The sequence below is a fragment of the Heterocephalus glaber genome, unplaced genomic scaffold, assembly GCF_053883595.1.
Source record: "Heterocephalus glaber isolate CG9 unplaced genomic scaffold, H.glaber_assembly_v1.0 deba00001456, whole genome shotgun sequence".
Lineage (NCBI taxonomy): Eukaryota > Metazoa > Chordata > Mammalia > Rodentia > Bathyergidae > Heterocephalus > Heterocephalus glaber.
Genome location: NW_028258304.1, coordinates 73,250 through 86,736, shown reverse-complemented (window position 1 = coordinate 86,736; position 13,487 = coordinate 73,250). Strand labels below are relative to the sequence as shown.

At 53.0% G+C, this 13,487-nt stretch overlaps 1 protein-coding gene across 1 annotated transcript in view; it reads right to left on the bottom strand.

Annotated features, from left to right (window-relative positions):
* Positions 1-2,449: 2,449 nt before the first annotated feature.
* Positions 2,450-13,487, bottom strand: part of LOC101710443 (sideroflexin-5) — a 69,634-nt gene continuing 58,596 nt past the window's right edge. The window contains exon 12 of the mRNA XM_087215915.1: positions 2,450-5,405. Coding sequence (XP_087072041.1) covers positions 5,328-5,405 — 78 coding nt within the window. The 3' untranslated portion in view covers positions 2,450-5,327. The remainder of the gene's footprint in view (positions 5,406-13,487) is intronic.

Below are 13,487 nucleotides of genomic sequence, written 5' to 3'. Positions count from 1 at the left end.
TCCTCTCTTGTCCCTCTGGAATACAACACTCTCCTTGTTTTCCTGTATTAGTGTACCAGGGCTGCCATAACCAAACACCACAACCTGGGTGGGTTTCTTCTGAGCCTCTCTCCTTCACTTGCAGATACCCACCTTCATGTTTACGGGCTTTCTCTTAGCATGTCCTGATCTCCTGGTCTTATAAGGATACCAGCCATATGGGATCAGGGCCTATCCTAATGACCTCATTTTAACTTATTACCTCTTTAAAGACCTTATCCCCAAATACAGTCACATTTTGTATTTGAGGTTGACACTTCAGCATCTGAATTTTGGGATTCCACTGGCTCTCTCACAGGAACCTTTAAGAACCTACATCACCTTCCTTACAGATTTGTTCTTCCTTCTCTGTTCCTTGGCTCAGAGAAATCGCATCCCCTTCTTGTGAGCTTCCCAAGAAGAAACCTAGGGCATCTCAGCCTCCTCCCTGCTGCTCTCTCTACAGTGAATTATGAAGAGGTGCTCAGCCCTGCATCCCTCTGCTTTCTCCATCCATGCCCCCACCATGCTAGCCCAGCCCTCATCTCCCCCACTGTGACTGCTGCAGTGGCCCCTATGTGGTTTCCTCAGCAGCCCCATCTGTGTCCACTTCCCTTTCTGAATGGGGGCAGGAGGACGCCTTTCCCCACTTTAGGCCTCAGGTGCTCACTTGTGCTTGGCCTGTGGCAGCTGGTCCACAGCCCCTCTTGGGTCTTGCCCTGTCCTCTAACATAGTAGCTTCTTGGCAGAGGAGGAAAGCCAGTGTCATGTGGCCTGGGACTGATGCCAGCCCCCACGTGCATAAGGTCTACACGGAAAGGGTCTGTCCATTTGTCACCTCCTCTTTCACCTTTTTGTTCTCTTCTTTCCACCCTTCCACCCCTCCATAAAGCCAAGATTCTTGTTTTGGTTGGGGAGGCATCCTTGGTGGAAAGGTGGTAGGCTCTGGCCTTAGACAAGGCTGCCAGCAGGTGCCTTGGTGCAGGGTGGAGAAAGAACACTTCTTGGACACTGGCCTGAGGGATACTTTGTACTGAAGAGAACGGTGGGCCTGTAGGGGTTAGGCTTTTGAGGGGAGTGGCTGAGACATTCCCATTTGAGGGGTTAACCAATGACCAAGGAATGGGTGAGATGACAAGAGCAGCAGCAGCACTAAGGGACTGATGGAGGCTCCATTCTAAAAATGAGGCAGGTCCCTAAGGCCTCAAAAGAGGGGCACTCATCATTGCTCTGACCCCCTAGATTTCTGACTCTCCTAGCCTTTGCCTGAGTGGGAGGAGGGAGGCCCTACTGGCCAGGCGTGTGGGTATGGCAAGCAGGGGAGACTGCATTCCTGGAGTGCTAATGATCTCTGAGTTGGGCAGGAGCTGAGCCCCCAAACAGCTAAAAACAACAAACAGCTCCCAGAAGAGATTTGTGTCTGTCCTGAGAGTCGAAGATTTCCACCCAGATGGGGGCTGTGGCCTGTGCTCTAAGCAAATTCCTCGGAGACCAGAAGCCCCCTGGCCTGGAGGTACCACTTGGAGAACAGACCCCACCCCCACCCCTCTCTCCTCCTTCCTTCTATTCTATGGAGGCCCAGTGGCCTGGAGTGGAGACAGCACCTACACACACCTGCAAGGCAAGAAAAGAGTATAGGTTCATTCTTCATCTGGTTTCTCTGTCCTTCCAACAGGCCAGCAAGTGACATAAGGACCCCCAAGCCCAGTTAAAAAAGTGCCCCACAGAAAGTGCTCAACATCATGACTGAACAAATGGGTGAATAAGGAAAGTGACTCACTGGAAGTCACTGAGTCACACTGGGCCATGATAGGGCTGAACCTGGCTGACACTAACCATAATGGTTTTTCTCTGCTATTCTTCACCAGTTTCTCTCCGCAGGGCTGGAAGATGCTTGGGGTCCTCTGGGAGCTACCTGAAAGAGGAGGAGCCAGGGGTCTCAGGAGGTGGCCAAGTCCTGGCCCCAAGGGACCATGGAGGAGTGAGGAAGGCACAATTCTCAGGATTGGGACCATGTACATGGCAAACATCAGCACCTTTCCACTTGGCTTAGACCTTCCCCACTCTGAAACTTCTCTACCTGGTCACAGGTAGTCCAGAATGATGATAACTCTCCCTCCTCCAGCCTCACAAGTACAAACAGAATGAGAGTCATGTACTGGTTCCTTGAATTGGGTACCTTAGTGAGCGCTCAATAGCAACTCTGCAAAGGGGATCCTTCAGCAGTGTCAACTTAACCCCTTTGCCCAGCTTCCTGCCTTCCATGCTCTGTCCTTTCCTTCACTTTCCTCTTGGCTTTCCCTCTGACCTTGCCCATCCTGGACCTGACTCAACACCTTCCTCAGGGGCCTTTCTATAAAACCTTTACTCTTTCCCATTGTGCGTCCATATTCCCACCTCTCCCACCATGATTCACAAAGCCACACCCTGATGCTTTAAATGCATTGTTTATTGCCCACAGGTCATTAGTATTACATAAATCACACAGATTGAGAAATTTTTTGAGGTTAAAAAAACACTGTGAAGTCCCCTGGGTGTGATGAGGCCTGTGGGTTGGGGCCTCACTCATCCCTGCCCAAGGCTGGCAGACCACCTGGGATCTTCCCCTGGCTCTTCTCAGGATGCCACCCTTCTTCCAGGCCAGAGGCTCAAACAGGAAACAAGCCAGCTCACAGTCAGGAAGGGAACAGGGCCTGATGGCTGCCTTGACATCTTTGACGTTTGGAGCTTATATTCTCAAATTGCTTTCTGGGAATAGGAGAAGGCCATCCCCGGGACTAAAGGAATGTTTCAAGTGACCAGAGGAGTATTGAGCAGGAAAATTTTGGCCTCCTCCCCAGTCACGAACCAATCCACCCCCCACCCCCACCCCCCACCCCGCCCCAAGACCTCTCTCCTCTGCCCTCAGCAGAGATGAGCATGGGTGTTAGCAGCAAGTTTCTCTTTATGGGGATTTCTAAAGCCAGACCAGGGCTTAGCAGCATGGCCCATTGAACCTCTTGTCACCAACACCCTGAGCTATAAGGATCCTTTTCCAGTGTACCCTCCTGCAGAGCAGCCCCCTTAGCTCACCTGGAATTGCATTTGAAAACATGATTAAAAAAAAAAATCATCCAGAGACAAAGCAGATATGAGATGCTGAGGCCATGGGGTGAGGGGGCTGGGCTGGGGCAATCAGCATGGAGGGGGAGTGCAAAAGCCCCATCTCTGCTGGGCCTCTGGAAGGGATAGGTAAGTATAGGGGTGCAGTTTGGGCCCAAGATAAAGTGCACAAGAACAAGACCCTATGACAAGATAGGGCAGGGTGAGCTTGAAGTGAGCTTTTCAAAGAGGACCCAGACATGCCCAGCTTCCAGTCCAGGCCCAGAGACCAGCACAGCCAGCAGTGATTGGAACAGTCATATTACGGTGGGATTGGCTCAAAATACCTGCCCCTCCAACACTGTGGCCCCCTCTCCCCTGCTGTTTTGTCTTCCATACTGATCTACATCTTCTCTCCCTGATAAGCAGGGATGGATGCTCCTCCAGAGTGTGGTGGACCCTCACGGCAACAGCCTGCAGAACCAGCTGCTAGCCACCAAGCGTGCATGTGTCAGTGCCCATGGAAGACCCACCTCACCACAACTACACGTCCCCCAAGATGTGGAGAGACTGCCTGTGGTCACGTCTTGCTGCTCACACATCCCTTGCCCTCCACACACATGTGTTTACCTCTAGCCTAGATTTCTCTCAAGGTCACCAGGGGAGGGAGGCCCAGGGCTGCATGTTCAGAGTGCCCATCCTAGAGGGAGTCAGGTGCAGAGTACATCGAGGCCATGATTCTCCTTTTGGGCTTTTCAGGTGAGGAGTCACCCTGCCTCCCACTTCGCTCTCTTCCTCCCTTGCCTGCAAATGGGAGAAGAGCCAGCAGCAAGGGCACTCTGAGCCTGCAGAGGTGAGAGGTGGATTCAGTTGTGGGCCCATGCTCATGCAAAGGCATCCATGCCACCTCCTCCTTCAGAACAGTGAAGCGTTTGGCAAAGGTCAAGTGCTCACATACAGAAGGGCATGGTCCGGGTTCTGAGGCCAACTGCTGGCCAATCCCAAACAGGCCTGCTCCTTTCACAGGCTAGTGTCCATGCTGATGCTGAGATGAGCAGCATCCAAGCAGAACAGGTAAAGATGAACTGGAAGTTGTAGGAAACCCTTGATCCAGTATTCTGCTTCTGGGCGGGGAGGCTCAGAGAAGGGGGTGGATCGCCCAAGGTCAAATAGCCTATTAGTGCCAGAACTGGGCCCACCCTTCCTGGATTGATGCTGCCTCACAGATAGGTCCTAGGGATCTGGCCTTGGCACCCTCAGGTGTGAGACCCTCCTGCTCAGAAAGGGGTGGATGGGGCAGGCAGGTTCCATGGCTGATTTTCCAGGCAGCAGTCGGCCCAGCTCCAGTCTACCCTCAGCCTGATGCCCAGCCTGCAGCCTGCAGCCCGCACTTGAAGGAGGATCTTCCCACAGAGGCCAGCACAGACCCATGGTTCCTGTCAAACATCATTCTTTCCTTGGGCTCTCTTCTTGGAGCTGGAGGTCCTCTAAGGGGCCTAACATCAGTGAGAGCTCCACGAAGGCAGATCTCAGCCCCGTATCACTGTGCTCCACTCAGGAGCTGGTCCCGCAGCTATGGCATGGATGATGGCCGGCCACGTTCAGAGCCTGAGGCTCATGGGATCTTCTGGAGTCTTCCAGGGCTGCTTGATTCCTTTGAGCCATTCCTGAGGACTTCTGTCATGGCTAGTTCATCCTGTGGGGTGCAGACCACTTCCCTTCACTTCTTCACTCTGGTCTGGTCACTCTAATATCCTAAATCTACCAGACACACCTACCCATCTCCCAGGCCACCTGTGCACCTGTCACTTCTGGTCTGCTTCAACCAAGGCTCAGACTTGATTCTGATTTTTAAAAAGAAGAAAAAAATTTAAAAAAAGAAATAAAAGTATAAAAGAATCCTGTGTCTACCCCATGGGCACGCCTAGTTTTTTAGCTTCACACATAATTGTGCTGAGTGGAGTTTTGACAACCCCACGTAAGGCCCAGAAATGCACTTGATGCTTTTGTACAGGAAATGTGTCAGAATCTCTCTCCCCTTCCTATGTTAAAAGGTGAATGGGTTAGTCTCCCTACCACTGTGGGTTGAGTGCTGCCCAGGTGGCCCAGGCCTTGTGGCCCCTTGTGTCCAGCCTGCCCCTCCCTGCAGTTGCCTCTGCAACTCCTTCCTGCCCCCAACTCCTCCCTGGCCTGGACAATGTGCTGTCCTCAGGCCAGCCGACCACCATTCACAGCCCCTTGTTGTACACCACTGTCCGGCTGCTCGTGGCCCGGGCAATTTCAGGTTCTAATTGAGATGTTTCAATCTGAGGAGAAAGAAGAGAGAGAAGAAAGGTAGAGAGATGGGAAAGGGGTGTTGGAGCAGCAGTTAGGATGACCCTGGTGCCCATAGTTCTGTCTCTCTGCTGCCCCACACTGCCAGCCAGGGCCTAGTGACACATCTTTCTTTAGCAAGATGCCACCATGGGGGGACAGGTACGGACATGGGACACTTAGTGTCCCTGCCCTGCCAGCCCAGGTCTGGCCTCTTAATTCTAGATCTCCCCTATCTCCAGAGCCCCTTTTCCCTCTCCTCCAAACTCCACCCTCGTGGTGCCCATAGTCCCCCACAGCAGCACCCCAGCCTCTGCTGCTCCTCTCCATGTTTAGACTATCCAGGCTGAAGGCTCCAGGTTCCCCTCCACTTAGTCTTCACCTTCTTCCTCCAACACACAACCAGAGGCCATCACTTCAGCTTCTCCCTGGCCCAAGGGTCCTTCCAGGCCTGACTGTTAGAAGCCCTGCTTTGGAGGGCCCCAACCATGCATCTATCATTTCTGCACTTAAACCTAACCACCTAATGCAGATCACTCAAAATTCACTGCCCCTGACTTTGCCTGGACCCTCAGCAACTGGCAGTGGCATCACCCTACCCTGTTGCCCACTCAACTCCTTCTCTCTTTCTCCACAGAGGCCATCCTAACCTTTCTCTGCTCACCCTGGCTACTCCATCTTCAGGTCCCCTCTCCTGAGCCCATGAGCCTTCTTAATTCAGAGGAAAAAAAGAAGGCACCAGAGAGGAAGCACTTAGCTTCTCATCATCCAGCTTCCCACAACCTCCCTGTGCACACACGCCCACCTGTGCCCCCAGCAGCTACTCCTCCCCTTGATGGGCAGCAGCAGAGGCTCCACCTCCCCCCAGCCTGTTTAGTAGCCCCCTCCCAATTCCTCCTCTTCCCACCTTGGCTGTCCACTGACTTCTGCCCATCAGTGCCCTTGATAGGAACTTTTGGTCTGAGGACCCCTCCCCTCCTCCCCATGGCAGGCTCCGATACTGCCTCATCTCTCCCCTCCCCAGCAACCACATCTCTTTAATTGTCTACCCTGGTCGTGTTTGCTTCCTCACCTCCCACTGACTTTCCAACCCACAGCAAATCTGGCTTCTTCTGTTCCCACCACCCTCCACAGAAATCTTCCTCTCCAAGGTCACTGACATTCTTCATTTCACAACATCCACCAATTGCTTCTCAGCGCCCTTTGGGCTTGGTCTAGCTGGGGCCCCTGTGTTCCCCCATCTGAGGCATTTTCCAGCCATGTCCCGTCTTGGGGAAAGGCACCACAACCCAATACCATTCTGGTTGAAAACTCTGGAGCCTCCTCACCCACTCTTTCCTTCCTTCCCCCAAGGTCTCATTCACTTTGATTCATCCCCACCATGGCCAGTGCCCACGAGCTAAGTCTTAGGTCTGGTTATGCCCCTCTTCACTATAAAATGGCTCAGTGACCCCTACTGCCCTCAGGGGCCAAATCCAGACTCCCACACCACCACTATCCCCCCTCCTGTCCACCCCTCAACACCTTTCCCCTTGTACTACAGAACATGGACCACATACTAAATTTGGGTTCCTTGGACACAATGGGCTATTCCCCTCTTGTTCCAGCTCTGCCTGATCTGACCTCTCCACCAGAGCTGCCCTCACACCCCCACTCCCACCTCCACTTCTTCTGCCCCCATCTTCAGTCACTTTCATGGCTCAGCTGTGGACATCTTCTCTTCTCTTGTTCAGTCTGGGTATGTCACCCTCTGGCCCTGCAGCCTCCTGCACTTCTCATGTCCAAGTGATACCACTTTGTTTTGGGGCTGATGCTCACTCACTCCCCTCCTCTCCACATCAGATCACAAGCTCCCTGAGGTGGCTGATGTGTGGGTCTTATACACTCCAGTGTCTTTAAGGCCTAGCACAGTGCTGGTATCCCTAAGTACTGAACAAATGGGTAGAAAGAAAAGAGGTATCCAGCAGTGGGAAATGGGGTCTCCTTGGAGACCAGATGCTGGTCTTTGGCTCCAGGGAGGAAGGTGGTCCCTCAGCCAGGAGACCCAGCCTGACATCTTCCCTGGGCAGGGTCACAGCAGCGCCAGGACTGTGCAACTGCTGAACTTGGTCCTTGACACCTGCAGAATGCCAAGACATGCCAACCTGGGAAGTAGGAAGAAGGTGCCCAGATGAGCCTGTCCTTCAGAGAGCTCAGTCAAGGCCAGGCTATGCAGGTCAAGGTCCTGAACAGAGAGTTTGGTAAGGACTGGAGCTAGTGGCTACAGTAGGGATCCTGGGAAAGGAAGGCCCCTTTCCCTGTAATCCCTGATACATCAGTACCAATGCCCTACTTGGTATGGCCAAACAGACAAAAAGAGCTAGGCTCACGACCCACGTTTCATCCCCATCCCTCTCTCCTCGAACCACCTTATCCCTCCCTACCCCTCCTGCCCCAAGTCCCCTCCACCTCGAGTCCCCTCCACCCTATCGGTTCCCCTCGTCCCTACGCTGCCACTGACACAATGCACAGCGCCCACGCTTAAAAATCTAAATGCTTTTGAAAATGTTTAACCTAGTTAGACAAATTAGCAAAAATTTGTGCAAAACAATTTAGGTATTTAAAATATTCAATGTTTTTAAAAAACTGGAAAACTGTTCTTAGCTTTCAGCTGCAAAAACCAACAAAATATAACATCCCAGCAATCTTACCATGAGGTGTAACATAACCCTTCGGGAAAGCTGTTAAACAGCTACTGAGGCATCCTGGGAAATAGCACTTCATTTATTCAAATGCACATATGTCAGGCTTTTGCACCATATGTCATTCCAAGCTATTTACAGTAATAATTAAATCTTAATCAACGTTTAACCTCTGTAAAATGTTTGAAGAATCCTAATCACCCTTCAGACTGCACTAATGAAGGAGAAATATATAAACATAAAAGGAAAATGATGCATAGATAACACACTGGAAAGAACCAGTAATTGCAAAATTGTATTTCTTTTAAATATAATCAGTAAATGATGTAAAGTAAGCCAAGGAGTATTTTAAGTTAAGACATCTTGGATGTCAGAGGTGTGAGCAGCTAATTTTGTTCTGCTACCCATAACAGATGTAGCATATTTTATTTTAGTGCCATTATTAGCAACTTCCCATGCCGGCTTTCACTGAAGCACTGAGGCCCGCATTAAAATCAGAGGCTGCTCAGCACTGAGGTGGAGGACCACGGCCCAGGGCCACGGCCCACAGTGCTGACTCCCTGAAGCCCATGGTCCCGAGGTAAATTGAGGTGTCCCCCTCCCAGCCCCTGAGGCTCCCCTAAGTCCCCTCTGAGCTGAGGGAAGCAGGTAGGAGGGAAATATCAGGGAGATGCAGGCAGTGGGAAGGCTCTGGGAAAAAGTAGCTGGGTGCAGTGGAGCCCAGGCTTGGGGATGGAGCTGCCATGCTAGGGCTTCTTCTCGTCCTAGTCCGTCAGCCCTATGGACAGCAGAGGTTTATGGCCACCAACTCCATGTATAGGGCTGAGTACACAGAGATGCTGAGACCAGCCCATGCCCTTGAGAAGCTCCAAGTCCAGGGGAGGAGTTAGTGAGTGAAAGCAGATGGATTCCAGAGAGACAAACAAAGTGCCATGGAAACTGGAGAGGGACTGGTGGTTACAACTGACAGATGAAAGAATCAGGAAGGAAGACTTCTCAGAGGAGGTGGGTCAGGAAGAAAATGAAGGATTTTGATAAGACTGGATGGAAAAAACTTGCTAGGTGAAGGGAAAAGCTTTAGCTGGCCAGGATGGGGAGTTGGGGTATGTTGGGATTATTGGAAAGATGTCAGGAAATGGAGGCCAGGACAGCCAGGACCTTGTAGGCTACATGAAGCCTTTTATCTGAGGGCAATAGGAAGCCATGGAAGGGTTTTGAGCAGGGGTGGGCCATAATCCGGACTGTTTTATAAAGGTCTTTCTGACGGTGGAGGTGTGGAGGGTAGACTATGGGGCTAAGTGATGAGGCAGAGAAGCTTCCTCTGGAGCAGCTCCTAGAATCAGCGAGGTGCAAGGTCCTGCTTTATCTTGCTGCCAGTGGGAGCAGATGGAAGGTTACACTAAGGATCCTTTCTGAGGACAAAATCCAAAGGAGTTGATGACCAATCCCACGCGGGGGTGAGAGGGAGGTGTCAAGGATGACTATGCATTGGATGACTCCTAATTCTAGCTCAGAAGCTGGGGTGGCTGCTGATGCCATTCTCAGAAGAGGGCGTATGGGAGGGGATGGGCTGGGGGATGGGCGCAGGGTGGCCATGCTGAGTGTGGGGCGCCTGTGGGTTCCCCAGTGGAGAGGCCTGTGAGGCAGATGGGTCCAGGGCTCTGGGCTCTAGGCAGGAGAGAGAGCCCGGAAGTGTGAGCAGAGCCAGAGCCTCCGGAGTGGAGGAGCTTGCCCAGGAGAGCAGATGGAGGGGCGGGTGCCAGGGCCTAGGGAACAGGCACATTTAAGGGGTGGGGGATGGGGGGTGGGGGACAGGACAAGTCCATGATTCAGTCTCAGGGGACCAGCATGAGGATCAGAAGCAGGTCCAGAGGGTTCCCAGACTCGGAGAAGCCATGGCCACCAGCAAACAGTCTTCTGAGTGTGGTCTCAGAAGTGAGGACTCAGAGGCTTTGGTCTTGCCACTTGGACTGCGGTGACCTCCATTGGCCCAGATTTCCCAGCCCCCACTCAGTGCAGACCCTGGACACAGCCTTCCCCTTCCATCAGAGGCAACTCAGCTGGCCATTTGTTAGTTCCTCTCCAGCTCTCTGGCCAGGGTTGGGTGCAGGCCCAGTGGTCTGCCATTTTCAAGTCTCAAGGGTACTGGGGACAGTGGAGGGTCCTCATGGTTGGGTTCACTAGGGGAAGCCAGGGAACCCTATGCTGCCTCCCTGGTCAGATCTGCTATTTCCTCCCCTCTCACCAACAATGAAGAGACCCTATTGGAAGCCACCTCTCTGATATGTGTGTGTAGAGAATCCCAGGGTCCTCCAAGGAATCACATCCAGGGCCTGCATGGCAGTACACTGGAATGGTGGCAGTGAGTATGGTTTGGGAACTGAGGTTGCCTTCTGCCACCTCTGCCAGGTCCAGGATTCCAAAGCACGAACAAAGAGCAAGTGCTATTCTCTCTGGGTCCCCTGCTGGACAGGAAGCAAAAGTCAGTTTTATGGGCCATGCTGGCAGCAGAAGAAACAATGCGGTGGCCACTGTGGCTCACAGTGGGAGTTGTGGAGGGACATGCCAAGGCTCAGTGAAAAGAGTGGGTACAGCAAGGGGGGTCACCAGCACCAGCCTCCTAAAGGCCAGAGCCCCAGGGTGCTGGACTGAGAAGGCAGTGACTTGGTTTTGACCATGAACTAGCACTTAGGGGCCTTTTCTGGGGAGAAGGTGAGGAGGAAGAAACTGGGCAAGGAGCAGCCACAGGAGACAGATACCCTGAGCCCAGGCTGCTGGCTGGAGCAGGCAGAAAGCTGTGCCTACCTCTTTCTGGGCTCCTCCCAGGCCCCTGAGAGCCAATCACAGGGGATCTGGAAGTAAGGACTCTCTGGGATGGGGAGCCAGCACTCCAGAGGGTGGAGGCTTCAGGGACCATTGAGGAAGCTGAAGTTATCAATCAGCACTGGCTGATGGAGGATGCCAGGATCATCCCCAGCCTGCCATGAAATAAGCAGTGTTACCCTGCTAAACCTGCCCTACTCAGGTATAAGACTTGCATCCCTGTCTTCCAGATAGTCAGTCATGCTAGGTACACCCTCCTAACCTTCCTGTATCAGAGAGCCCCAACTCCATCCTGCAGACCCAGCTCAGACCCTGCTGTCCCTCCCAGGAGATGGGCCTAGAGGCAGAGCACCCCAAGGTCCAGTTGGCTCGAACCCCTAGAACAGCCCCACAGCCTTCCTCTGTGGGCTGGGAAGGGTTAACCTTGAGCTATTTACCTGTCTCTGGGCTGGCTCGTTGTGGGTGGGGGGCCAGAGTCAGGAATGCATTCAGGGCACCTCTGCCTTACAGCCTGGGAACACACACACCTGCAGCCAGGGCCAGTGGATAGTTTACATATTTGAACCTGGAGCTATGGTGCAGAGACATAAACAGGAAACTGGATCCCCCAGTCTGTGCCCCACTCCCAGGGGTTTTTACCCACTACAAAGCCCTCCCTCCTCCTGGTCTTTCTGCTGCTGGCTTTTCGGCCTCCTTTTCAAAGACAAAGGGCTGGGGGTGGGGCGTTCAGCCTGACCCTGTGACACAGCTCAAAGCCACTTCCTGCGCCTGGGCAGGGGTCTGACTTCTTGACTTCTGAGGATCCACAGGTGGTGGCAACAATGACAGAGGATCCCAAAGCCCAGGCGGGCTTTTGGCTGACCCTGTGTGCCTGAGGCCTCTGCTAGGTCCCAGACTGGCTTGCTCACCAGGCAGTCACATCCATCCTTTCACCAGGGCTGGGAAGTCCCCAGGTCCTGCTCAGACATACACATATGAACAGGCCCTATCCTGAGTGCCCTTGGAAGACAGGAGTGTTAGGTTAAAGCTGGGGAGCAGCTGAGGCCTGAGCCTGAACCACCAGACCACTGGGTCAGGCCTTTGATACTGGTTCTGGGCTACCAGGCCTTCTCAATGAAGCTGACTCCTTGGCCAGACACTCAGGCCTTCTGGGACTTTCTCCTGGTTCCTTTCCCACCAGGTGCTTTCCATTTCCCACATATTTGAGGCCTGAGGCCAGGGTATATCCTATTCCTCTAAAGCTGCCTCTTCCTCAAAGCCTCCCCTGACCTTCCCACACCAAATCCACTGCTGCCGTCTCTGGAGCCCCCATCTTCATCACATCCCTAAGCAAAACCAGGTGTGCTTCCAGTTGTCCCACAGCCCACCCCACTGTGAGCCACTCGGGACAGCTCAGTGTCCCCATGCCATACTCAGATGGTGCCAATAACAGGTGAACCAAATGGAACAGGAATGCCTCAAGTGCAGGGGCTCCTCTTACTCTCCATTACCCCATGCTTTGCCCACCCGGCAAAGGCTCTGAGCCCCCTCATTTTGGAGCTCTGCACTGTACCTGGGTGCCCTCTGGTGGACCAATCTCAAAATCATTCAGTGCCCCCCATCTTCTAAGCCTCAAGGCCTCAGTTTCCTCACAGGTGCAGTGGGAAAGTTTGCTATCTCCTGGGGCTAGGATGAAGATAAAATCTAGGAATATACAGGAGAGCCTTTTGAAGGCTTAGAATTCCCCAGTGAGGCTACAGAAGGAAGGCAGGGCCTGTGGTCATACCAGTGCCCAGGGCCTGTCCTACTGGCTCAGCTCCCAAGGCTGAGTTCTTCCTTTGGGCCAACCATGTTCAAAAAAGCTTGCCCAGATCAATGCTTTTAATCTTCTCAACAGAAGCTTCACACAACCAAGCCTCCTCTCCGCCGTGAGCTCACTGAGCTGGTCTAGAATGTCCTGGGAGAGGGAGAACTGGGGAGACAGGCTGAGAGATAGCCTGCTGAGGCCTGTCACTGGGAGCATGTGCATGCTTATGTATTCGTGTGTGTGTATGAGCCTGTGTGTGTGTGTGTGTGTGTGTGTGTGTGTGTGCATGTGTGCAGGAGAGGACTGGGGATAGGGGTGTGGGGAACAGGCAACATGACAGGTGGCGTTGGCGTTCCTGGGCTCTGAGTGGCTTTGCCATCCCCATTTGTCCCTCCTTGGGGGTCCTGTGGGCAAACTCCAAGAAAGCAGCGGGCGGGGAGGCGGCAGATTTCTGACGGCAAAAATAGCCTGCTTTGGAGTTCAGTAGGGACGGATTAAAGCAGTAAATGAGAAAAACCCCAAACAAACATCTCCAAGCGAAGTAGGAGACGGATTTGAGACTGGACGGGAGGTTCCTGCTATGGGGACGGTGAAAGCCACTGTGGACTCAGGAGGGACATAATGCTCCTTAGACATATCTCTGGCTTGGTACCAGACCTAAAAACAGGAGCCAACAGAGTCAAGGTGAACTAACATGAGCCATGTTCTGTGTTAAGCGTGTACAGAGTACAGGCTGTTGGCCTTAGGAAACCCTATGTGTCAGGGAGGGAGAGAGAACTGCTATC